Here is a 27,859-nt window from a genome sequence, read left to right on the forward strand (position 1 = left end):
AACACATGAGAGCCTTTTTCCATAAAGCGATGAATCAAGTCCGAACCCTCAAGCTTAGCTCCCTCTGGCAGGTGAAACCCCAGATGGGAGGACTGCTGGTTTTGGATAAGGAAATCCACTCGGTGCCTGGAAAGGAGAGTGTTTAGCATTACAGAGAGAGGTCTGAAAGCAGCACACTGGTTCTTTTTGTGGTCTTCACTTAACACCCTGATGAATTGCAAGCCTTTTCCTGTGACAGTGTTCAGGAAAGATCATGCCAGCGGACAAAGGGAGGGCAAGGGAAAAGCTGAGGGATCCATTTGAAGACGTCCACAGGGTCCACATTGATGAGGCCAAATTATAAGAATGATGCCGTGGCTGGCTATTGGACCACATGAATTGTGAATGTCTATTGATTTGGAATCAAGACTGCTAATTCAAATTCATTGCTAAGTCCGGGGAGGATCTAGGAAAATTACCAAAGAAGACCCGTGAAGAAAGAAGCACCATGAAACCCTTGTCCCCACATTCATCAAAGGCCCTTGAATCCATAGGGATGTACGATCTGGCTGGTTTTTACGTGACATATTCTGTGAGTTTTTGGGAACTGTTCTTTTACGTCTTCATCAGCCTCTCTTCTGTCCTTGCTGTGGCCACGATGCCAGGGGCCTCGTGTCAGGGACTCTACTAATCACACAGATGAACAACCCCTCCCGACGCGGTACTCTTCCTTGGCATGCTCGCACACGAGGGACCCACTGCATGTTTTCTTTGAGCTTTCGGGGAGTATCTCTAATCCTGACCTCTGTCTGTACTGGGGGAGGTGCATCTCAACCCGGTGGTTACCCTGGCTTTGGTTGCAGGCTGCTGAGGGTAAAAGCCCTGGGCGGGCTGTCCTCTTGGTGGGAGAGCGCAACTACTTGGTGCCCTCAGTGCCTGTGCTCTCCTGTTAGACCAGCACGCCCACTGCCCTAAAGAGCAACGTGGGGGTTAATGAGGTGAGATGGTGCTGATTCTATAGGGTTCTTCTTAATCTGTCTACAACAGGGGTTCTTAACTTTGGCCCTCAGGGGTCCACTTTCCCACAGAGTTTAGCGCTGACCTTGATCAAACTTACCTGACTGTAATTTTCAAGTAATCCTTGAAGATGTTGTTTAGCTTGTTCAGATGTGGTTGATGAGGGTTGGGGCTACACTGGATCTTCTGATCTCTTCTCTACATCATGTTTTCCACAACCCTGTTCTTGGAGGTCAGATTAGGGAGACATCCAAAATGTGAAGTGTTGGGGTACCTTCCTCTTGGCTAGGAATATCTGTGTTCTGGATCATCTTCTGATACTTCGTATCGGTCTGGATCCTCTCATATCTGTTTTATTCATCTGTGATCAGTGTGGCCCCTTGCCAACTTTGTCAGGATCAAAATTAAATGGTAGTTTAATGAGCATTTGATTTCTCCTCGAGATCTGTGAAAATCTTATTTAAAAGAGACCATTTAAATTTATCTAAAACATTTGTCTCTGTCTATAGTTAATGTGATTGCTCAATAAAATCAAAGGCTTTTTTATTCACCATTAATTACGTTAACGCTATCCCTGTAATTACCAAAAGCGATTAAGCCATTTCTCATTTATTCCACAATGTAATTTACGCATGATTTTCTTGCAAATTATTCTTATTTCATTGTGGTGACATGCAGAGTGTTATACTTTTCATTCTCCAATAAGCCAATTCACCTTTTTAATTTGATCAACCATTGATGGTTGTTAGTTACCAAAATGCACAATATAGAAATTGGATTGTACAGGGTAGAAAATAAAAGAAACCATTTTATATTCTGTATTATTCTTGCTTAGCGTGACACGCCATCCTAGTGCACCTGTCAAAGTGGAACACTGCATTTTATTATTGTTCTCTCTCCTTTTTTATGTTCTTTAAGCACAATACAGATCTGTCAAAAAGTTTTTAATAGTAAACAAAAATACAGAGGCATTGTGGTAGAAAGACTGAAACAGTCACCAAAAAACACTTAGAAAGAAACAGCTAATCTTTGAAAAATCAGAAATGAGAAAGGAGTGTATAGGGAAGGAGCAGGTCCCTGTAAATCACTAGAAGAAGGAAAACAGTAGGAGAGTGTCAAAATAAGAATGCGCAAGAAAAATATAAATTTGATGGTAAATGTGCTCTGCGTGTCAGAGAAAGTGGGGAAACAGTAAGATGGGCATGGATGGATGGAGGGAGATAGAAAGTAAGAGAGAGAGAAGGGAAGATAACATAGTTTGCCAGGTAATTGGAGTGAATGAGGAAAGGAGATAGAGGCAGTCGGAAAAGACAGAGAGTGTCCAACAATAACAGATAAAACTCCACTTACCCTCCTTCAGGTGGCCCCGGGGGTATATCTGTATCAAGCTCTGTTAGTGGAGATGGCTGTTACATTCCAGCTAGTGCTCGTGTGTGTCCAGGCTGCCACTCATCCCAAATCAGCGTTTTCCTCCGTGGCCCCAGCCGTCATCGGCCTGTCCTGTCACCCTTGGTCATCTTGTGGCAGTAAGGATGGCTGATTTCTTTGGACTTTATTTAAAGATATGAATAAAAATCTTCATTATACAAACATTGAAGTGAACTGAATGCTCACTGGTTCATGGACTTTGTAGGGTTAAGTCTTGGTATTTTTACACACTAATTTTTGTGTGCTCCTTTTGATGAAAATGTTCTTTAAATTTAGTCAATATATAATATTACATATAATATTTAGTTCATATTAATTCATTAAAGTCTGTTTTCTCTCTCTGAAATGTAATTCAAGTCCATTAATGGCTAAAAAACTTCCTCTGGCTGACGTTTGCTGCATTTTTTTTAATTAAACATAAATTAACTGCTTGTTTGCCACAAATAATAGAGAGAGATTTTTCGGCAAAAAAGTTTGAATTTGGCAGGAGACCCATAGTTGTCCTGTGGTGTTTGGTTCTGCAGATTGGCTTCACAGGCTGTGGAATGAATCCTGCCAGGTCATTTGGTCCAGCTGTTCTTCTAACTATGAACTTCCACAATCACTGGGTGAGTAATATCAAAATTATATATAATACTATTATATAATAATACTAAATTATTATTTTATAAATTACTCAAATGTATTCATTTTTGCATGAACAAACTTACTCACAAAATTACTTGTACTTAGTGCGTAACTTTATGTAATAATTTATGAATTGAAGGTCTATGCTGATGTTTCACCTGGCCTCATGCAGGTGTATTGGGTGGGGCCTTGTGCTGGCTCTCTCCTTGCCTGGGTACTGCATGACCTGGTTCTCCAGCCTCGTTGGAGCTGCCTTGGCGACTGGGTGACAGAATGTAAAGAGACACTCCTGAAAGATCTTTCCAAGCAGTCCAGAGGCCCTGAAAACCATATAGAAGCATAGTCATTCAAATAAACCTTGTATCTCCATGCAATATTTTAGAGCGTCACTGATTGATTGTACAATTTGTTTATAAGTTTGCTTTAGAAGACCGTCTATAACTGACAGAGTTTGGTGGATTGCAGATATGTAATTCTGAGCTCAGATCCTCATGAATCCATGTACTCAGGACTGGTCCAAACAGCATCTAATCTCTCACTCCACTAGCACGACACATGGACCTGTAGCCAAGCACTCTGTGTTTTTTGCATCAGTGTGTTCAGCTAAAATGAGCTTCCTTTTTTATTAGTTTATCTGCTATATTGTGCTGTTTTGTTTTTTTCGTTTTCTTAACTTTATGCCTCTTATCTTTATTATCTGTGTGTAGTTTTGTCAAATAAAAAAACAGTGCATCATAGAATGTTGCCAATGTTAGAAAATTAGCTGAAATTCATTCTGAGCTTGTTGTGGCGTCTTTGGGTTTTGAGACTTAAATAGAAATGCATACAGTTATGCCGTTAAACAAACAATAAGAGAATGCATATTGTGTACTCATGCACCCCTTTGAAATGGAATAACCATTCATGTCAATTCACCATTATTTTCTATAGTGATTTATACAATACAGTTTGTGACAAAGCAGATCTAAAAGACAATAGTGTCCTTATTTAATTCAAGTCAGTTCATTGTTGGTTCACTTCAGATAAAATAACAGTGTGAAGTTCATCAATTTGAAATGAGTTCAATTCAGTAGTTCTACAATAGGCAGTAATGTTGTTATTCAACTCAATTCAGTTTAATGTTGATTCAATTCAGTTCGATAGTGATGTTGCAAAATGCGATTCAGCAGCTCTTGTGGATGCTTGATGTTAATTATTTCTCTCTCTCTAAATATATAAGGTACATATTATATTTTATTTTTCAAATATAGTTCATTAGTCTTGTCTGATGCAGTGAATAAAAAAGAACAATGACACTTAACAAAAAAAAGTGTTTCTTTCTCATTTTACATGAAAAAAGTACAGAAATAAAGTCACATTTGCAAAATACCCAAACCTACTATATCTGTATGTCCCCCAGGGGTAGGATGCAATAAACAGAGTAGGAAAGACATTTGCCAGAGCCAGATAAACAACTTGTACATTTATGGGAAGGCATGTTGAACAGCAGGTCAATTTTTCATACTTAAAGAGCAGATGAATTGCTTCAGGGTGCACTCAGACCCAAATGTGCAACAAATCTAAAAGGGAAACTGAAAAATGTAATAACGATTTTGCGTTTTTTAGATGAGTAGCTATAAGTGCATAATCTCTTTGGGTGAGACTTCCTGAGCATGCATTTCTGTCACTTCTCTGCTAAACTGTTCCTCCCTTTTTGTCTATTTTGAACTCTTAGTTATTTTTGGTAAATTAGTAATATTAGTATTTTTGGTTTCTCTACTATAATGTGGATGTACTGAAAGTTGTAGGTGTAGTTGGGTGTTCCTATTCTGGCATCTAATAACAAAATTAACTGCAGTTACTTTAAACCAGCAAATTCCTAATAATAAATGCCACAGAATGCTCACCAAACATCAAGGAAACCCATGACATGTACCTCATTTTATCTGAAGGAAGCACATCGGAAACATACCCACAAGTGTCATGTTAACTTCAAAAACCACAGAGTAGTATAACAAGTGGTACCGAGCTCTCCCAAAGGAACAGAACAACATTACCTTCTTCCTGGCAGAGAGAATTGTGCGGAACGGCTTTGTGCGACTATAACAAGTGTCTCAGAGAAAATGGAGCAGAGGCTGAAAGTCAGTCTGCGTTTTTTTATTGTTTTTTTGTCCATACTTATTTATTCGAATCACATCAGTGGCTTTAACCTGGATCTGAACAGCTACACTGTCTTTTCTGGCCCTGAGGACAGCTACTTTGGTTTCTCAGTAGACTTTTATCAGTCAAGCAGCAAAAGGTGAGTGGTGGTGGTGTCCACAGCTCTGCATATTGATTAGTTGGTTGTCTGCAACAGAATCTATTAAAACCTTCACCCAAACATCTTGTACTGATGCTACAATTACCCACACTAATCATAACCACATTCAACTATTGTAGAGTACCATTAAAGTTTGGGGATCGTAAGCATTTTAAATTTTTTCTCACATTTTTGATGCTGATTTGGTGCTCACGTTACATTTGCTATTATTATCATGAAAACAGTTATGTTGCTTAAACTTTTTGTTGTTGTTGTTGAGTAGAAAGCTTAAAATAACAGCATTTATTGGAGAAAAATTATTCATAAATTATGAACATGCATGACTCACGTGCATTCTTTTATCACTCCAAAGTACACAATTCTAACCTGTATATTACACTCTATGCAGTATAAGTGTGGTGGTTGGAGCACCCAGAGCAAACACCAGTCAGCCTGGGGTCTCCCGAGGCGGCTCTGTCTTCATGTGTCCTTGGACATCAAGTGGAGAATCGTGTAAAACTTTAAACTTTGACCAAAAAGGTGAGTAGCATCTTGCAGTGGGCTATACAAGTATGCATTATGAAATATTTAATATCACAGAGAAAAAATGGTCATATACAGGTAAATTCTACTGCTTTTTTCTCTCTCTCCATGTTTCAAAGGTGATGAAAACATCACATTTATTGAAATGCTCCTAATGGCTCACAAGTCCAACCAGTGGTTAGGTGCTTCGGTTCGAACATACAAGAACTACATCTTGGTGAGTTACTGTAGTTCGAAAAACAGCCCTCTCGAACGAGTTACTGTTGATTTAACCATGTTTCTTCAGCCAAAGATGCAAATTATTTTAAGTTTGACATAATTAGTATGATTATGTAAGTAGTTTTAAACAAAACAGCAGCCTAACATTTTTTAATTACTGAATCTACCATGAAGTGGTAAATAATTGAAGTACTTACGTTTTTTACTGTAGACGCACTGTCATACCTGTCCAAATACGGGAGTGGGGGGGGGGGTTGCGTTGCGTGGGTATGGGGGTGGCGGAGTCAAAAGTAACAATTTTAATATTATATATTTTTTTATTTTTACTTTTATATTAATTGAAAATTATTACAAACAATTATATTCAAGTAACATAAATATATCTTAGTGTAGGCTATATATTTAGAGTTTTATAATTCATTATCTTCTTGTCAATCCACCAGTTCACATTTACAAATGCGTGTTTTCTGCATATAATAAGGGTTGTTTTTGGCTTTGTTCTAAAAGCAGAAGGGCTTATTGAAAAATGCTAATTCATTTTTCACTTTTCGCCAAGAATATAGCCGTTTCCCCATAACCAGGGCTCGAATTGAGGGGGGATGGCATCCCCCTGGTGGAAAAAAATGGCACGCATCCCCCTGTGAAACCACCATCCCCTTCAGAATAATAATATTGTGTATTATGTAAAATTTGTCATGCAAATTAAATGTTAAAATTCTCTACTTATGATAATTTGCAAACTAAATAACGGCAATTGGCCAATCAGAACTCAGTACTGTAACAAGCTGGGCACAGCTGATGCAAGTTTCCATCATTTTTCGTGCAAAATGGTTTAAGCGCAACTTTTGAAGTTCTTTAAAAGAAGACAACAGAGGGTATGCGTTTTTCCTTCATTAGAATTTAACGACATTCCCCTGACATAATGTAATTGTGCTGTATGTTCCTGTGGCTCAGTGGAAGAGCATTATGTTAGCAGTGCAGAAGGTTGTGGGTTTGATTCCCATACATACTTCCCAGGGAACACACATACTGGTAAAAAATTAAATAAAATCTATAGCCTGAATGAACTGTAAGTCGCTTTGGATAAAAGCGTCCGCTAAATGCATAAATGTATGTGTGACTGTGAGGGACTGAGAGATAAAAAGTAGAGTCACCGACTTTGCAAAAAACAAACAAAAACACGTCTTGAGAGTCCAATTGCATTCACTACGCGATGAAGCCTTAGAATGCCCTTATAATTAAAGCAATGAAAGAAAAACTTTTCTGAATATCAGCAATAATTATGCTAATAATTTTATACAACAATGCAGAGCAACACGGTGTTTCATTCCTTGAATAAATCTGTTTTGAATGAATCATGTGAGCCAGTGATTCAACGGTCCATTTACTTGTTTTGTTTCTAATTGAATCAGCCGCTTTGAGCGAAATCGTTTGATTTGAATTATTCAATAAATCATTTATTAAAACAGGGATTTGCTGCCACCTACGAGCGGTTTTATTGTCATCTTTATTTATCCATGACAATCCTAAACCAGCCAAGGTGCCAGCACAAAAACACATTCAGCAAAATATTGTTTAATTAGCGGTACTGAAAAAAAAAGCTTAATAATAAACACAAAATAAACAAAAACCAACTAACAAAAAATTAGTAATAATTCTTCAAAAATAGCTACGGGACAATTCTCGCATTCAAGCTGTTGCTTCGGAGCCGAGCACATCTTCTGACATGAGTCCTCGCTGCTCTCGTCCCCCTCTTCCTTTGCCAGTTTCCATGCAGAGCCGGCACGAGAACGCTTTGCCTTCTCATGCCCCCTTTGCCATGTCTCAGAATCAGACGAGTGTTCGCACTCCGCCCTCGCTAAGGGACACTACGCCTCCCATGTCGGGGCCGTCTGTTCTGTCTCGCTGCCCCACTGTGGGTACACCAGTAGTTCCTCTGACCCCGCTGGTTCAGTTTCTGGGAGCCTGGTTACAGCTCTCCAGTCCATCCCGCTGGCTCATCTGAACGATCAGACTCGGCTACATGTTTCAATTCACCTGGCGTCCCCACAGATTTCGGGGCATTAGCGCTACGATGGTGGGCAAGGATGCTTCTGTCATGTGCACAGAAGTCGCGACCCTTCTGGCAAAGGGTGCGATAGAGCCGGTCCCTCCAGCTGACATGAAGCCTGGCTTTTACAGCCCCTACTTCATAGTACCCAAGAAAACAGGTGCGTTACGGACTGGTTGTCTATTGAAAAACGGTTGAAAAAAATGGTAGGTGAAAAAATGGTATCATTGCATCCTAGAATGGTAAAATACGGGAGAATCCCGGGAGAAACAGGAGGGTTGACAGGTATGTGTACTGTCCCATAACAAATGGTTGCGAATGGTTTCTATAGAGACAGAGCGCATTTAGGCCGCGGCCACGCCCATGCCGGGGGTCCAACGCTCTCCATTGACTTTGTATTGCAGTATGCTGCCTCCTCTTCATTTCTGACTTATAACAAAAAACAGAGCAATGCCCAGAACCCAGAACTACGTTTTTATAAGCTGCTGACCCAAAAAAAATGAGTGTTTAAATTTTTTTCCTTTGTCTTTGGAGTGTTACAAGCTCTTGGTGCATAAAGAATATCTGTAAAGTTGCAAAGACTAAAGTCTCAAATCCAAAGAGATATTCTTTATAAAAGTTAAGACTCGTCCACACCGCCCTAAAACGTCTCGTTCTAACACACCCCCACATCTCTACATCACTATGTAGGAAGATTTGCATAACGCTGCCCAGATGTTCACCCAAAGAAAGAAGGCGTACCTTTTATTCTCATTGTAGTATTGTTGTTGCTGCCGCCACCATGTCATATAGATGCTGTGTGTTTCACTGTGAAAGTGAAACTACTTTGTTTGGCCTTGTCTGGAGCTGATCCGTGCTGGTCGCTGAGGAAATCCATCAACTTTGCACTGTGGATCGCCGGATCGGCTTTCACCGTGGATGAAGCGGATTCCAGCCCAGGATCTTCACATGTGGTTGCCGCAAGCCCAACCGATGCTCCTTCATAGAATTCGCCGGCCACATCATTCTCAAGGCCGCCCGTCACTGCTCACTCAAGCGGGCCTACCACTCACTCTAGGCCTCCGGCCTCTGCTCACTCAAGCCGGCCTCCACTCACTCTAGGCCCCCGGCCTCTGCTCACTCAAGGCCGCGGTGTGTGATGCTGTTTTGTTGAGAAAGCAAAACTACTTTGTTTGGCTTTCCAAAAGGGGACACGACTAGAAATCATGTTTATATCACGTTTATAATGGGTTTTATGTTTATGTCTCATCGCTCCGGCCGAACAGGCAACAAAAAAATTTCAAAGGCAAAAAAATTCCCACCAAACCCTTAATGCATTCAGCCAATCACAATGTGCTGGATAGCTGGCCAATCAGAGCGCACCTCTTTTCAGACCGATGAGCCTTGTGAAAATCGGCACGTTTCAGAAGGCGGGGCATAGAGGAGAAACAATAATGTACAGTATGTGGAAAATAATGTATTTTTTTTTACCTTAAACTGCATAAACACATTTCATTAAACCAAATACACAAAATAATGTTCTTTTTAGCAGCATCATATGACCCCTTTACAAAAAAAAAAATAGAACTCACACAAACCAATAAAATTCAATTCATCAATATAGGGAAAAGGGCACTGACACAGACCAATAAAATTTAATTTCTCAATATATCTCCTACTCTCAAGCTCACATAGGGTGGTGAAATAATCCTTTGACGTGATTAAAAATAATGAATGTTTTCTGTCGCCGATTACGTTTCCAGTGCGTGTAGTTCTCAGAGTAAACATGTTCGCTCTACCTTTTTTGTCCTTAAACACTCGTTTTTTGGGTCAACAACTTACAAAACCATAATTCTGTTTCTTTTAGCTTGTTTGCTGTACATAGCAGCTTTGAGACATTCTGTTTTTTGTTCTTTTATGGCATGATTCAGTCTATTAATATGGATTAAGAATGATCACATAATTCAAGATCAGGGGGCAGAAAATGTATATATTTATATCATTTCAAACAGTTAATCAATATCACAAGAAAAGTACTTTTTTTAATCCACATGGTTACAAATATGTGATATTGATTTTATACAATAGTTTAATAAACAATAAGTTACTATCAAGAGACTTACATTTTGACATCATATTGGCTGTTTTTGCTCTATTTCGCCAACAAAAATCATTCCAAACACAGTTAGTTTTCCGTCTCTGAGCAACATGATGGCCTTTCATTCCTGATTGAATCAACCGTTTAAATAATTCAGTTCAATCGCAATGACTCACTTAACAGTGACTTGCTGCCACCTACTGGGGTTTTTAATTGTTTTAATTTTACATTTAAAGTATCTTTTCATTTTTAAAATAATTTCAAATGTCAGCATCCAACATTTTATGTTTAAAATATCAAAACATTTATGCATTTGTAACAGCAGGTTAAAACATTCCATGTCCCTCTAAGCTGCATTTACTTGTGTAAATACATCTAAATGCCACTTCATATGCAACTTCTGCAAAGATTAATTTTGTTGATACTGATTTCATTTGTTTAGTAATAGCCTAAATGTATTATTATTATAATTGACTGATTAAATGTAAGAATTTGACCCAAAAGATGATGCACAATTTTGGGAAAAAAATGGCTTTATTTAGGTAAAAAAAAAAAAAAAAATTGCCCATAAAAGCTAAAAATCAATTTAAACTTATTGAAAAAGATTAATTTCTATCACTGCTGTGAACTGACCACACACAATATGAAATAGGCTATAGGCTATATCAAAAACTTTAGGAGTCAGCTGTCCACGATAGTCCTTAAGATATCAGCACAATAACACACTCAGCAAAATATTGTCTAATTATCTTAAAATTCCAGACAAATAGAATTCCAGAAAAATATTGAGATATTATTTGTTGTCAATATTGCACACCCCTAGCACTGACACAAAATGATTTTCACGTTTTGTCACGTCCAGTGTAGACAGCCTCACGCTGTTGGTTTATTTGTTTTTCTTTGTTTGCTAAAAGTTACGAATGGCCAATAACTTAAAAATCTAGTAGCCAAATTGGCCGGTGAGTGAAAATGTTCATTTCAATCCCTGTTTGCAAACGTTCACAAGAGTCTGTTTATTAGCGTAATTTGATTAATTTGTAATGTAGCTTTGTGGATTCTGAAACATGTTTAAAAACACAATAGAAACATTAGGCCTCATACATTATGTATTTAGTATCATTATATAATATATTATGTATTTAGTATCTAGTCTTACCAGCCTCTGGAAATTCCAATAGATTTTTAGAATAAAATTTTTCAATTTATAAAATGCCTCTGATTGACATACAGGTGCATCTCAATAAATTAGAATGTTGTGGAAAAGTTAATTTATTTCAGTAATTCAACTCAAATTTTGACACTCGTGTATTAAATAAATTCAATGCACACAGTCTGAAGTAGTTTTAGTCTTTGGTTCTTTTAATTGTGATGATTTTGGCTCACATTTAAAAAAAAAAAAAAAAAAAAATTCACTATCTCAACAAATTAGAATATGGTGACATGCCAGTCAGCTAATCAACTCAAAACACCTGCAAAGGTTTCCTGAGCCTTTAAAATGGTCTCTCAGTTTGGTTCACTAGGCTACACAATCATGGGGAAGACTGCTGGTCTGACAGTTGTCCAGAAGACAATCATTGACACCCTTCACAAGGAGGGTAAGCCACAAACATTCATTGCCAAAGAAGCTGGCTGTTCACAGAGTGCTGTATCCAAGCATGTTAACAGAAAGTTGAGTGGAAGGAAAAAGTGTGGAAGAAAAAGATGCACAACCAACCGAGAGAACCACAGCCTTATGAGGATTGTCAAGCAAAATTGATTCAAAAATTTGAGTGAACTTCACAAGGAATGGACTGAGGCTGGGTCAAAGCATCAAGAGCCACCACACACAGACGTGTCGAGGAATTTGGCTACAGTTGTTGTATTTCTCTTGTTAAGCCACTCCTGAACCACAGACAACGTCAGAGGCATCTTACCTGGGCTAAGGAGAAGAAGAACTGGACTGTTGCCCAGTGGTCCCAAAGCCCTCTTTTCAGACGAGAGCAAGTTTTGTATTTCATTTGGAAACCAAGATCCTAGAGTCTGGAGGAAGGGTGGTGAAGCTCATAGCCCAAGTTGCTTGAAGTCCAGTCTTAAGTTTCCACAGTCTGTGATGATTTGGGGTGCAATGTCATCTGCTGGTGTTGGGTCAATTGTGTTTTTTGAAAACTAAAGTCACTGCACCCGTTTACTAAGAAATTTTGGAGCTCTTTATGCTTCCTTCTGCTGATCAGCTTTTTGAAGATGCTGATTTCATTTTCCAGCAGGATTTGGCACCAAAAGTTGGTTAAATGACCATGGTGTTGGTGTGCTTGACTGGCCAGCAAACTCACCAGACCTGAACCCCAGAGAGAATCTATGGGGTATTGTCAAGAGGAAAATGAGAAACAAGAGACCAAACAGTGCAGATGAGCTGAAGGCCACTGTCAAAGAGACCTTGGCTTCCATACCACCTCAGCAGTGCCACAAACTGATCACCTCCATGCCACGCCAAATTGAAGCAGTAATTAAAGCTAAAGGAGCCCTAAACAAGTATTGAGTACATGTACAGTAAATGAACGTACTTCCAGAAGGCCAACAATTCACAAAAAATGTTTTTTTTTTTTTCATTGGTCTTATGAAGTATTCAAATTTGTTTAAGACAGTGAATTGGTGGGGTTTTGTTAAATGTGAGCCAAAATCATCACAATTAAAAGAACCAAACACTTAAAGTACTTCAGTCTGTATGCACTGAATTTATTTAATACACCAGTTTCACAAATTGAGTTAAATTACTGAAATTAACTTGTCCACGACATTCTAATTTATTGATATGCACCTGTATATATTATGTATTTCCTGTTCGGCAGGCCTGTGCTCCCTTGTTCCACTGGAACGTGCTTACCGAAAAGGAGGAAGCCATGAATACACCTGTTGGGAACTGCCAGCTTTTGGACATGCAAACAGGAAAGCTGGCAAACTACGCCCCCTGCAGGGAATTTTATGTCGAGGGGTTTTACGTCAAAGGCTGTAAGATGCTGCATTTACTGCTGCCCTATTGAGAAATATAGCCGCTATGATTACAGTTCTGTTTATAAATATGCATTATAAATTCTCTGTGATTATTCTTCAGTGTCTAATGTTTCAAGCACTCTGACCAATAATGGCCCAATCCCTATGTGCAGATCGTGACAAGCGTTACTGTGAGGCTGGATTTACCACAGATATCACAGAGGTTCCTTGCTTCTCTTTTAATGACAGTGGAGTAATCTGAATAGCTATTTGAATGTATTTGCATATCCAAGTCACAACGAATGAATGAATGAATTCCTTACCATACAATGCCATTATATGCAGTACATATGATACCATAAAAATATTTATTAAATGGTATAACATTAAATATATATATATATATATATATATATATATATATATATATATATATAATTGATATATATACAATATAAATCTCTTTTTTTCCTTTATTTAAAAACAATGGTTTTGACAGAATGGCAGAGTGATACTCGGTGCACCAGGAGGCTATTATTTTCAAGGTAAGGTATGTTAGAAGCAGCTACAGCATGTAGAGGAGGCGATCTTACAAAGAATGTTCCCTCTAGTCTAGAACAAGGCTGATTTTACTACAGTGATTCAAATATTTGAAAAGATGTTTTTTGGTTTTAAATGTTAATTGACAGAGCACTTTCAGTGGGGTTTATATGACTTTGTGAAGTGTACTGTCACTTCCGCGCGGCACTGTCACACAGCTTTTCTCTTTACTTCAGGTCAGATCATCACTGCATCTCTTACTAACATCATGAGCAGTGGCAGTACATTCTCCCCCATCTCAGTGAGAGATGAGACCAAAACTCCAGAAAGATTTGACTACTACGACCTGTATCTGGGTAAGATGTGATGTCTGACATTAGAAACTGAGACTAAGTTATCTCTTTTTTATATATAATAAGTACAGTATGATGATAAAATCATCCAGTGAAGTTTTGTTATTGTTCTGCATCATAGGATACTCTGTTGCTGCTGGCCATTTTAATAAAGACAGCATCACAGGTGATAAGTATAAATAACAAGCCATTTAATTTTTTTCATATATTCAGTTTAAAAATGCAACATGACTTTCATCTGCAGCTCTTATCTGCACTGTTTTTATTTGTCGATGATTGCAGATTATGTTGTTGGCGTCCCAAACGATTTGCACACCGCAGGCTCTGTAAGCGCTCTTTACACTGTTACATGGATGATTATGCACTTCAATTATCCTCTTGTACAGTTACACAATTGATTATGGAGTTGATCGGGTAATTTGTTGTTGGTACTATGCTTGTTTTTAGGTTAAAATAATAAATGGAGCAACTGAGCCCCTGCAAATCATGAAGGCGATTAGTGGCATCCAGGTTATTTGATTTGATTTGTAATACAGGATATGAACTAGTGAAATTCTGTTTAATTTGTTCTCAATAGTCTATTATTGTTAAGCTATTACAGTACTGTTTAAAAGTTTGGGGTCAGTGATTTTTTTCATATACAGGTGCATCTCAAAAAATGTGAATATTGTGAAAAAAAAATTTTTTGTAACATTTCAAAAAGTTAAACTTTCATATATTCTAGATTCATTACATGTAAAGTAAAACATTTAAAATGTTTTATTTTTTATTTTTTATTTTGATGATTAGAGCTTACAGCTCATGAAAGTCAAAAATCCACTATCTCAAAATATTAGAATATGAGTTTAATTAAATGACCATCCCTACAAAATAAATTCTGGGTATCTCTTGTTCCTTAAAACCACAATAATGGGGAAGACTGCTGACTTGGCAATGGTCCAGAAGACCATCACTGACACCCTCCACAAAGAGAGTAAGTTACAGAAGGTAATCACAGAAAGGAGTGGCTGTTCACAGAGTGCTGTATCAAAGCATATTAAATGCAAAGTTGACTGGAAGGAAGAAATTGGGTATAAAGGTGCACAAAGCAACAGGGATGATCGCAAGCTTGAGAATACTGTCAAAACAAAGGTGATTCAAACACTTGGGAGAACTTCACAAAGAGTGGACTGAAGCTGGAGTCACCAAGCTCAGACGTCTTCAAGAAAAGGGCTACCAAGCCACTTCTGAAACAGAAACAACGTCAGAAGCATCTTACCTGGGCTAAGGAGAAAAAGAACTGGACTGTTGCTCAGTGGTCCAAAGTCCCTCTTTTCAGATAAAATCACATTTTGAATTTCATCTGGAAATCAAGGTCTGGAGTCTGGAGGAGGACTGGAGAGGCACAGAATCCAAGCTGCTTGAAGTCCAGTGTGAAATTTCAGAAGTCAGTGATGATTTGGGCTGACGTGACGTCTGCTGGTGTTGATCTATTGTGATTTAGCAAGTCCAAAGTGAATCCAGGAGATTTTGGAGCACTTTATGCTTCCATCTGCTACCAAGCTTTATGGAGATGCTGGTTTCTTTTTCCAGCAGGACATAGCACCTGCCCACAGTGCCACAACCACTTCCACCGTTACTGTGCTTGATTGGCCAGCCAAAATGCCTGACCTGAACCCCATATGGAATCTATGGGGTATTTTTCAAGAGAAATATGAGAAACAGTCAATCCGACAATACAGATGTGCTGAAGGCTCAATAGTGCCTCAGCAGAGCCACAGGCTGATTTGCTTCCATGCCACACCTCACTGATGCTGGAGTTTGTGCTAAAAAGAGTCCCGAATGAGTATTTAGTGCATAAATGAACATACTTCAAAGAACTTGAACTTTTCCATTTTGATAATCCTTTTTTTTGATTGATCTTAGAAAATATTCTAATATTTTGAGATACTGGATTTTTGACTTTAATGAGCTGTAAGCTCTAATCATCGAAATTAAAACAAAACAAAAACTTTTGATGAAGTAATGAATCTAAAATATATGAAAGTTTCACTTTTTTAAAATAAAAATTTATTTTTTTTTCACTATATTCTATTTTTTTGAAACGCACCTATATATATATATATATATATATATATATATATATATATATATATATATATAATTTTCTTCAGCTATTACACACATTATATTGTTCAAAAGTTGTTAAAAAGTTTCAAACAAATGTTATTTTGAACTTTCTATTCATTAAAGAATCCTGAAAGATTATATATATATATATATATATATATATATATATATATATATGTATATATGTATGTATGTATGTATGTATTACGGTTTCCACATACAGCACAACTGTTTCATAATATAATACATTTTCTTGAGAACCAAATTGTCATATTAGGATGATTTTTGAAGGATCATGTGATATGACTGCTGAAAATTCAGCTTTGCATCACAGGAATAAATGACATTTTAAAACGTATTAAAATAGAAAACAGTTATTTTGAATAGTAATACTTTTTTTCATAATATTACTGTTTTTTGCCATATTTTTTGATTGAATAATTGCAGACTTTGTGAGCATAAAGAGACTTCAGAAACATGAAAAATCCTAACCGATCCCCAATTATTTTGAATGGTAGTGTATGTTACCTTTTTTTTTTAATGCAGTAATGATACTTTTTGTCTGCTTTTCTGTAGATAGCGTCTTATTTTGGACATTCTGTGGCAGTAACAGACATCAACAGAGATGGGTAAATCATTCCTGCAGAGACCAATTTCTCTTTCTGGTAGTTCATGAGAATTGATCAAATGTTTTTATGAGATGAATTATACCCTCTCTGTGGTCATCAGGTGTGATGACATCCTGATTGGAGCACCTCTTTTTATGGAGCAGTTATCCACTCAGAAATTTGAGAAGTGGGACAAGTCTATGTTTACCTGCAAAGAAAGGGCTTCTCCTTCTCCTCCAGACCCAACCAGATCCTGACAGGGACATATGCCTTTGGGCGTTTTGGCAGTGCTATAGCCCCTTTGGGAGACATCGACCATGATGGCTTTAATGGTAAGGACTTATCTGACATTATAGAGCAGGATTTGCAGTGAAAATAACATGAAGACACAAGACAAATCTGATGAAAAAGCAGACAGTAGGCCCAAGCATTGATCTTTACAGGTTGTAAAGTCTTTTACATTAGGCATTGTGGTTGCTGTTATACAAAATTACATTCAGCACCAGAATCTTATTTTTTTCTAGTTACAAGCAAATGAATCTTGTCACTTAAAAACAGCAGGAGCTCAAGCAGTCTCATTTTTCTCAGCTATGAAAGCAGCATCTGAAAGTGATTTGACCTAAATCGGTCAGGTGTTCTTCGTCTGTCACAATATAATTCAGATTCATGTTGAGTTCTAGTGCTTAAGGTTTAAAAGAGATTAAACTGTACAAAAAATAAAAAAATAAAAATACTTTTAGATACTATCCAAATAATCTAATAACTACTTTACTGTTCAAATATCACCATGTCTGCATTTTCCAATTAAATATAAATCAAAAACAGTAATATATTTAAGTATTATAAGATTTTAAAGTGACTGTTTTCTATATTTGAATATATTTGAAAATGTCATTTAGTTCCTGTGATGCAAAGCTGAATTTTCAGCATCATTAAGCTCCAGTCTTCAGTGTTTAATGATCCTTCAGAAATCATGATGACTTGCCGCTCAAAAAACATTTCTCATTATTATCAGCGTTGAAAACAGTTATGCAACCTAATATTTTTGTAGAAATTGTGACACATTTATATTATAAATAAAATTTTTTTGTCTGTACAGTCACTTTTGACCAATTTTGGTGACCAAAAGCATTAGTTTCTTTCAAAAATAAATAAACAAACTCATACTAATATCAGAAGTTCGAATAATGTATAATAACACAATTTTACCAATATTTTACTATGCATTCTCTTGCTAAATACTAACTTTTACTGTTAATTATGAGGTAATTTATACTCTTTACTTTACTGGCTGAAGAAACACTATATATATATAATTTGTTATTCTTTCTCTATTTCATTATTTTCATTTATTATTCCTTTATCCTCAGATGTGGCTGTTGGGGCACCTGGCTCTGGTGAAGGAGGTCAAGTGTTTATTTACCTGGGTCAGAGTGATGGCTTGAGCAACCAGTATGTTCAGGTCATTGAGAGCCCGTTTAAGACCCTCAAAGATCCTCCAATGTTTGGCTTCAGCATGAGAGGAGGGACAGATATTGATGATAATGGATATCCAGGTATGTTATATATTACTTAAAAATACTGGAAAGCAGTCAGGCTTTATTTCTTCTATAGAACTGAATAGAGGAAAATCAACAAATACAATGAGATACATAAAATAATATAAAGCCATAATAAAAGTATGGTGAAACTTTCATTGTATGGATCTCCATTTGTGTTCATTGGAAGAAAGAAAGTACTACAGATGAGATTAATTTTTTGGGATGAACTATCCCTTTAAATTAATTTTACCTTTAAATTAATTTTATTTTGTTCCTTTTTTAAATTTTGTCTCCAACCAATGTCAGCAAATGCTAGCTCTTTTCACCAGAACCCTGGGACCACTGTGCTCCTCCCATTACCTTCCATTAAAATCTGACCAGTAAACCTCAGCTGGGTCACTGCATCAAAATACCCATAACCCTTCCCAACAACCCCATGAAGCCACCTATGAGTCATGCTTAGAGTACAAAACCCACAAATAACCGAATGGTAGAGCCAACCTGAGCTTTAGAGATTGTCCTCAAAGATTGAATGTCTGTTGTGAACAATCTCCACTAAGAGCCCCTTCCCACAATCCGTTGGGAGGAGAGAAGGGCTGTCTGAGTCACCATGAGACAGGAATGCTTTAGTCAGTGCCACAGCCTTCTTATTACAGATATAAATGGAAATGGGCTCTGACACTGGGGTCCAGTGTGGACATGGCAATGCTTTTTGACACACAGCACCTGCTCTTGAGAGGGACTCTTGGCACTCTTTATCTCACTCTCTGTCTGTGGTGACTGATCTATTAGGTCTCTTCTGCCAGACAAAGTAGTACCCCCCCCCCCCCTCCTCCAGTTTAACATGACTGTCATGTACCTTAATCTTTCTCTGGGTAGACCCATTCTGGATTTCAAGGCATATAACATACTTTGGGTTTTCCCCCTTTAGATCTCATTATTGGCGCTTGGGGTGCGAGCAAAGTAGCAACCTACAGGTACCTGTTTAAAATCATCCAAATTACTGTAAAAACCCTTAAATTATTTATTGTAATCATATGGTTATATATGCTTCATAATTTTCAGTATATTGGTTTAAACCAGAGGTTCTCAACTGGTTTTAATTCAGGACCTGGATTTTGCACTGGACATCAAGTGGTGACTCAACACAGTACCAAAATGACTGTATCATATGAAGAAGAAAAAAAGGGCTGTGAAATATCTTATAAAGATAAAATAAAAATAATTCATTAATAAAATAAATGAATAAAACATGAACAATAATTAATATATTCATAAAATACAAATAATCATGTATTTATTTATTTAATAATAATATTTATTGATTAATTAATTAATTAATATTACCATGAAAATATCCATGTACCATATACCATACCAAACGTAATATAAAATTATATGCACACTTGTATAAAGTCTAAATATGTGACCCTGGACCACAAAAAATAAATAAATTAATTAAAAAAAAAATTCATAAGAGTTAATTTTTTTCTTTCCATTGATGTAGTGGTTTGTTAGGATAGGATAATATTTGGCCGAAATACAACTATTTTGAAAATCTGGAATCCGAGGGTGCAAAAAAAAAAAATCAAAATATTGAGAAAATCACATTTAAAATTGTCCAAATGAATTACTAACCAGAAAATTAAGTTTTGAATAATTAGGGTAGGAATTTACAAAATATCTTCATGGAACATGATCTTTACTTAATATCCTAATGATTTTTGGCACAAAAGAAAATCAATCATTTTGACCCATACAATGTATTTTTTGGCTATTGCTACAAATATCCCAGATTTTTATAAAGACTATTTTTCAAAAACCATTCCCAAACACACACCTAATAAAAAAAAATAAAAAAAAAAAAAAAAAAAAAAAAAAAAACCATTGGTTAAAAAAAATTAAAAAATAAAAAATAAAAATAAAAAAACATGCCAAAGAGTTTGATGGTACACACAGCCTTTGATATTACGGGAAAATTTAGCATTTTTTGCCTGCTGTGGGTCGTGACTCGTGACCCACCAGTTGAGAACCACTGAAGTGATTCTGCGTGTTGGATCAATAATGTGTTTGGCTTTATCAGGGCACAGGCTGTAGTGAGGACACAGGCTCGAGTTTCATTCTTCCCTGATCTTTTGAACCCCGAAGACCAATTCTGTCAACTCCACCAAAGCAGCACCTTCGTTACTTGGTAATGCATCTGAACTTAGTACAAGAGACAGCTTCATGTCATCATGATTCAAGTGGCTGACATTCATGCTTGATTAGTCAGCCATGAAAAGCTTCTCAAGGATTAGCAGAGTTCGGGTCAGCAATGGTACAGTAAGCTATTGACTGCACCCACGTCTTTTTTTAGGACTAATGCACAATCACAATGCATCAAGGACCTTCATTGATCAGTGATGTAATCCATATTGTCTGCATGCCTTGAATTCAAACCCACATAGTTGTAGTATTTCTGTAGAATATTTATAATAAGCACTTGTTTTCTCTTTTCCATAGCTTTATAAATTATGGCATCCACATGCATCAGTGTTTGCTGGCCACAGGATTCCTGAGAAGATTGGTATGTGATCCATATGAAATTATTAATAGTGGTATACATAGTGGTAATAAGCATCCCTAATAATGCAAAGTGTCCTGAGGCTAACATATATATATGCCAAGTTCTGTCATGAAACTCTAGATGGCGCAGGCTGATGGGTCTTCAACGCAAACCAATGATATTTACAGCGATAAACTCCTTGGCACAAACTAAATTGGTTCATGTGGCAAACGCAGCCAAAGCGCTTGCTGCTTTATAGTTTAATGGGCTGGTTAGCATACACTAGAGCATTTACTAGAGCATTTGTCAGTGCGCTTTCAGAGTTCCTGAAACCCTGCACTGCACTGTCATATCCATTACTATGCTAAAATCTTATGAGAGTTGTCATGATAGATAGATAGATAGATAGATAGATAGATAGATAGATAGATAGATAGATAGATAGATAGATAGATAGATAGATAGATAGATAGATAGATAGATAGATAGATAGATAGATAGATAATACATATACATATAAAGGGTCTTAAAAGAAAATATTTGGGTGCATTGAAGGTGTCATAAAAGATTTGTGAGTTCTTGAACTGTTTGCAACATATTTTTTTTTTCTAGTGCTAAACACGGAGCTTCAGCTGGACAGAATGAAGCAGAGCATGGCCAGACGAACCCTCCTACTGATACTGGACTCCAACCAACCGTACGCTTACTTCCATCTCTCAGTGGAGAGAAACTCAGCAGATGTCTGCAAGAACTTCACGGCCGACTACCTACTACCTGTGGTGGTGTTTCATCCTCTTCAACTATTTTTCAAAATACTGATGTGCAGGAACTGAGACGCACGAGTCCAGTGACCTTCACATCGCAGAACGATGTTTTGAGTGCTGTTGAGAGTACAACAACTATATACACTCATAAATTAGATCTAGTTAGCGCTAAGTACAAACTGAAATGCTTTTGTGCTCCCAACTGCACAACAGATCATTCATGTGATTTTCTTGCTGCATTCAAATTCTCTCACGTATCCTTTTTTTGTCATTTAAAATGCAAGCTGTTGCAGTTTTTTCAGTGGGTAATCTTTCATCTCATTCTATTCCTTTGTAGCCTGAGTTTAAGGACAAGCTGAGTCCAATCTTCATCTCAGTGAACTACAGCCTGGCTAACCCCAAAGATGCAGTGCTGCATGGACAAAGTGTCGCCGTTGGACAGGTGAAGGCTGGAATATATAGTTTTTGTCATTACAGCGACACGTACACGTTTATATGAACCTGTTGAAAGCTTTTGTTGTATCTAGACACGGATAATACTAAACTGTGGTCAAGATAACATCTGTATACCAGACCTGAGGTTGAAGGCAGTAGCGTAAGTTCCTTTGTTATCTTGTCACAGTTATAGTTATAAACCGGTTACAGAGAAGTAAACATTTGTCAAAAACAGGTCAACACATCCAATCCTGATCGGAGATGAGAATCCAGCGCTGCTGATTATCGAGGCTGAGAATCAAGGAGAGGGAGCATATGAGACTGAGCTATATATCAGCCCGCCGGCACACACGCATTATCAGGGTGTAGTGAGCAACCAGGAGGTGAGGGTTTAGTCACTTCCTGTTTGTTGCAGACAGGATCACAAGTTACAGAACATCAATTCCAATCATGCTGTTGTGTGTGAACAGACCGTTTACTGTTGTACTCTGAGAAATTTATATCAGGTTTGCTTACAAAAAAGCAACAATGTTTAGTGGTGTGCCTTAAGGTGTTGTCACATTAGTGAAATTTTGGCATAATTTTGTGGGCAGAAATGTCCATTGTCAAGTGTAGCAAACATGAAGCACAGATCAAATAGAAGTCACTTTTAAACCATGTTGGTCAACATGGCAAATTTGCATGACAAACTTGAACCCAGCGCAAAATCTGCACAAAGAAAGCTTCTGCTTGTAAGCATAATTCCAATTTGCATGGATTCCTATTGAAATAAAAATTATGAAAATTCACTGAACAACAATAAATGTGACAACACATTAAAAGGTGAGTTTATTCAGTCTGAGAGTTATTTTGTAAAGAAAGAATTATTTATTTATTTTGGTTTTTATGATTTATTTTAGTTAAATTTTTATGAATTTTATGTTCTTTTGTGTTTATCTGTCTGTCTGTGTGTGTGTGTGTGTGTGTGTGTGTGTGTGTATAATGTTGAGGTGTTTAGTCTAATATTAATATTATATTTACATATATATATATATATATTATTAGTGTGTGTGTGTGTGTGTGTGTGTGTGTGTGTGTGTGTGTGTGTGTGTGTGTGTGTGTGTGTGTGTGTGTGTGTTGGCCAGACAACTAGAGCAAGCCTAACAATTGACATCTGACTGCCCCTTTCTGTCATCACACTTATTTTATGTTCATGTGAATAGTAGCATTATTGCTGGTTTGAGTCACATTAAGGTGTAAAATGTGTTGTGCAGAACTTCACTCACTTGGGGTGTGGTCAGAAAAAGGAGAACGGCTCAGTCATTGTGGTTTGTGATCTGGGAAACCCCATGGAGGCTGGACATCAGGTCAGGGTGACATGATCAACATAATGACCCACCTTGGGTGACCATTCATGTTCAGCCTGTTAAAGAAAATGTCGCTCTCGGTTGTTTTCTCTCATTCAGCTGAAAGCAGGTCTTTACTTCAGCATGGGTGGCCTGGAACAGGTGGAGGACCACATCACATTCCAAATGCAAATACGAAGGTGTGAACATTCATAAAAACAAACCATCTGTGCTGTTAACAAAACAGAACAAATGATGTCTCTGTTTTGCTAGCTTGTCTGCTCCATAAAAAATGCTAAACAACAATCATCATATTCTGTTTCTTCTAATTGATCTCTCTTATTGTTTTCAGTAAGAACAGCCAGAACCCAGACAGTAACCTGGTCCAATTGCAGGTTGATGTTAATGCTGTAGCTTCCCTGGAGATGCGTGGGTTAGTGCTGCTGCTGGCATTTTCTTATATCATTTTGTTTCCCCCATTACAAAAAAAAGCACTGAAACTGAAATTGAAGGAAGTTAATGATGTGTTGGCTAAAAAGTAGAGTCAAAGCAACATTCTCATTTTTGTTATTTTTATGATGAAGTACTAAAATAATACAACTAAACAACAAACCTTAAAAAACTATATAGACATATTAAAAAATAATAATAATAAAACTAATAAAAATGACAACTTACACACAAAAACTGCACAATCAAATTACCAACACTTTAAAATGAAAATGAAAAAAAAAGGCCAATTCAAAATATTAACAAAATCTGTAAATGTTTATTGATGACACTAAATTAACACTGTTACAGAGTCTCTTCTCCGGTTGACTGTGTCCTGCCTATTGCTAAATGGGAGCCGAAGGATTTCCCAGAAGACTTGGATGAAGTAGGCCCACTCGTAGAGCATGTATATGAGGTAATATGCTCAGTCTAGGATTACAGTTAATACCTTCACTTAAGTGGTTTCGCAATACTAATGCATAAAGTTTTTACTCTCCTGTCTCAGCTAAGAAACATGGGCCCCAGTCCAGTCAACGTTAATCTTACACTGGAGTTTCCTGTTTCACAAAATGAGTCCTATCTGCTCTATGTGTTTGCTAATGCCTCTGAAGAGCTCATCTCCTGTCAGACAGACTACTCCAACATCGACCCACATGGGGTGAGAGTGCCCCCTACTGACCATCATTTCTAAATTAAACTCTCTGAACAAGTCATTTGTCAGCAAATATAATCTTAACACACTTTATAAACTATTAAAAAAAGCACACCAATATCTGTAAACACTGGATTTTACCCTAACAACAGTATATTGTGGTGGTACTGTAGCACAGTATTGCCATTTATTTTAATACATACTATACTGATACTGATTATGATACTGAATGATTACTATAATCATAACTGTTGGGTTTTACATATCACTCCAAGATACTGTGGTATATCTATGGTACCATGTACAAAAAAATCATGATATATTTTTTGTAAGTATAATACAGTTTATGCAATGGCAATTACTGCTACCTTTGCTATTTATCTTGGTCCACAGTTAGTAAAGATGAAGCCCTCCAGTACCCATGTTCATCATTTCAACAAACGTGACCTGTCACAGAAAGCAGAATATGAACAGCAGTGGCAAAATACTGTCCATGTGGTACGGTTTGGAATAATTCAGATTTTTTATTGTTGTTGAAAGTTGCTTACCATTTATTTGATCAAAAATACAGTAAAAACAGTAATATTATGAAATATTATTGCAATTTAAAATACCTGTTCTCTATTTTGATATATTTTAAAAATATTCCTGTGATGCAAAGCTGAATTTTAAGCAGCCATTACTCCAGTCTTCTGTGTCACATGATCCTTCAGAAATTATTCCAATACGGTGATTTGGTTCTCAAGTAACTTATGTCTTATGTCTTATTTTTATCAACGTTAAGTTGTGCTGCTTAATGTTTATGTAGAAACTCAAATCGTCTTTTTTCAGAATACTTTGAAGAATAGCAATTTGCATCAAATAAAACAAATATTTTGTATTTTGATAAAATGCAAAAGTATTTTATGTTGTTTTGTTTTGTTTTGTTGTTTTTTGTGTTGTTTTGTTTTGTTGTTGTTTTTTTGTTTGTTTTTGTTTTGTTTTGTTCTTTGCCAGTATAGGGTGATATCACAGACTGGTCCCTCTTGTTACCAGTAGCTGTTTATTCATAGAAATGTTGATAATTCTACAGTTTAAGCACATAGCTTGTACAAATGCCTCCATCTTTCATGTGACATTGTTATATCTCTAACTGTGCAGAACTGCTCTAGTGGTGAGCAGTGTCTTCGGTTTGAGTGTGAGGCTGCAGGACTGCAGAGAGATGAGAGGGCCATAGTGAGAGTGATGAGCAGACTGTGGGTACAAACCTTCTTAAAGGTGGGCAAAACTTTAAAGATCAAACACTAGGCATTTGATGAAATCATCTGATATTCATAGCTCTTTCTCTCTCTGTTTCTATCTCCATTTGCTGCCCAGAGACCATATGTGAATTTCGTTCTTCACTCCACGGCTCACTATGAGGTGGCAGATGTGCCCTCAAAAATCAAGCCAGATGTGCTGCCCAGAGGAAAAGCAGAGGTGAGACATTAGTTCTTTGGTTGGTTTGTATCATAAAATATAAGCAACTCCTCATTAAAACTCCTTGTAAATCTATCTAGACACATACAAATATAGTATGGAGACGCCCAGATGGACAAGAGGAGGTACCTGTGTGGTGGATAGTAGTGTCAGTCATCGCTGGACTGCTTCTACTGGCTGCACTGAGCGCCATCTTCTGGAAGGTACTTCTATATGGTGAACAGCAGAGGGTGCTTTGTCCCATACAGGGCTCCTGGCCAGTAACAAACAAAGCATATCACTGTAAAACAGATATATGTATGCTAACCACATAAACCTCCATTGAGTTTAACAAACAACACTGTATGTTTAAGGTGGGTTTTTTCAAGCGTAACCGTCCTCCATGTGAAGATGATGGCGATGACATGCAGCAACTGAGTGGAGAACCTAACGAGACATCTTGATGAGACATCACATTTTTTTATTTTTTTTTTTTTTAAGTTGTTTGCTAATTTTATTCTATTTTTCTGTAATTGCATTAAATATGTACTATGGTTATAAAGCCAGCATTTGGGGATCATTTGAATGAAGTCTCTTATGCTCACCAAAGCTAAATTTAGTTGAACTAAACAGTAATATTGTGAAAAAAATTTACAAAAAGAACTGTTTTGTATTTTAATATATTTTAAAATGTAGTTTATTCCTGTGATGCAAAGCTGAATTTTTAGCATCATTACTCCAGTCTTCTGTGTCACATTAACCTTCAACAATCATTCTATCTAATATGCTTTAATATTAAAGAAATGTAGATAAATATGTAGATAAATGAGCATTGTCTATTGTCAAATGTTATTAGTAACATTTGAAGTATTTCAGATGGGTGAAAAACAAACTATTATTAGTAACATTTGAAGTATTTCAGATGGGTGAGGATGCATTTTGATTATCACTCATTATCAGATCATTGAGCTGTAGAACACAGACTATGAACACTGAGCCTTTTTCATAAACCATTGTTATTTAAACTGTCACGTTCATTTAATCTAATTTATGAACAATTTGCACCAAAATTCATTAACAATATGTCACCAAAAATCATAATTCATATAATTCCCTCATTTTAACCCATTTAATTTCTGCTGTTCTTCCTTGCTGTTGTTGTTTTTGTCAGTCATTAAAATGCCTGCACTGATATGTGAAATCACAATGATTTGGGTTTGAGTAAGAAATTAGACATTTGTTTGTGAGCTCAGTTTAATGATGTGAGTACATTTTCATGACTTGTGAGGCAAAAACAGTGAACCCTGTATGGATAAGAATCATAAAACAATGGTGTGTGGCTCTTAGAAGTGCACTCAGTAGTTTACATTTAGCTGAAGCCTTACTTGTCTCCAGTCTTTGCCTTGTGTGTCATTTTAATAATTTCTCAAACACGCTGTTAATTTATTTGTGCAAAGCTTCATTTATAAAAAATATTAAGTATAGCCTTAAAGGAGTAGTTAACTATAAAATGCGCGGAAAAATTGATTCAAATCAAATATGTAGATGAGTTTGTTTCTTGATTGGAACAGATTTGGAGAAATTTAGCATTACATCACTTGCTCATCAATGGATCTTCTGCAGTGAATGGGTGCCGTCAGAATGAGAGTCCAAATAGCTGATAAAAACACAATAATCCATAAGTAATCCACGTGACTTCAGCCCGTCAATAAACATCTTGTGAAGCGAAAAGCTGCATGTTTGTAATAAACAAATCCACCATCATTAAGGTATTTTAACTGTAAATCATTGATTCCAGCTGAAATACCAACCCTCTGTCCATAATATTGCAGTGAAAAAGTTGTCTCTCCTGATTTAGGAGTAATGTGCGTAA

The 27,859-nt window shown here is 36.8% G+C and overlaps 1 protein-coding gene and 1 pseudogene across 1 annotated transcript; both read left to right on the plus strand.

Annotated features, from left to right (window-relative positions):
* The first annotated feature begins 29 nt into the window (after positions 1-29).
* LOC122136804 lies at positions 30-3,448 on the plus strand (annotated as a pseudogene).
* Positions 3,449-5,038: 1,590 nt separating this feature from the next.
* On the plus strand, positions 5,039-26,785 carry LOC109057151 (integrin alpha-IIb-like). Its single transcript, XM_042720598.1, is given in 32 exon segments — positions 5,039-5,329; positions 5,739-5,869; positions 5,992-6,089; positions 13,044-13,203; positions 13,359-13,408; positions 13,685-13,730; positions 13,962-14,081; positions 14,200-14,244; positions 14,361-14,404; positions 14,526-14,588; positions 16,764-16,816; positions 16,917-16,975; positions 16,978-17,127; positions 18,166-18,351; positions 19,268-19,313; positions 20,420-20,527; positions 20,619-20,653; positions 20,870-20,902; positions 21,494-21,660; positions 21,989-22,087; positions 22,173-22,240; positions 22,316-22,463; positions 23,334-23,426; positions 23,526-23,605; positions 23,758-23,838; positions 24,207-24,312; positions 24,403-24,555; positions 24,943-25,047; positions 25,690-25,806; positions 25,906-26,007; positions 26,088-26,210; positions 26,361-26,785. Coding segments are annotated over 32 exon segments (3,135 nt in total). The 5' UTR covers positions 5,039-5,153; the 3' UTR covers positions 26,451-26,785.
* The last annotated feature ends 1,074 nt before the right edge of the window (positions 26,786-27,859 follow it).

The sequence above is a fragment of the Cyprinus carpio genome, chromosome B3 (assembly GCF_018340385.1).
Source record: "Cyprinus carpio isolate SPL01 chromosome B3, ASM1834038v1, whole genome shotgun sequence".
Lineage (NCBI taxonomy): Eukaryota > Metazoa > Chordata > Actinopteri > Cypriniformes > Cyprinidae > Cyprinus > Cyprinus carpio.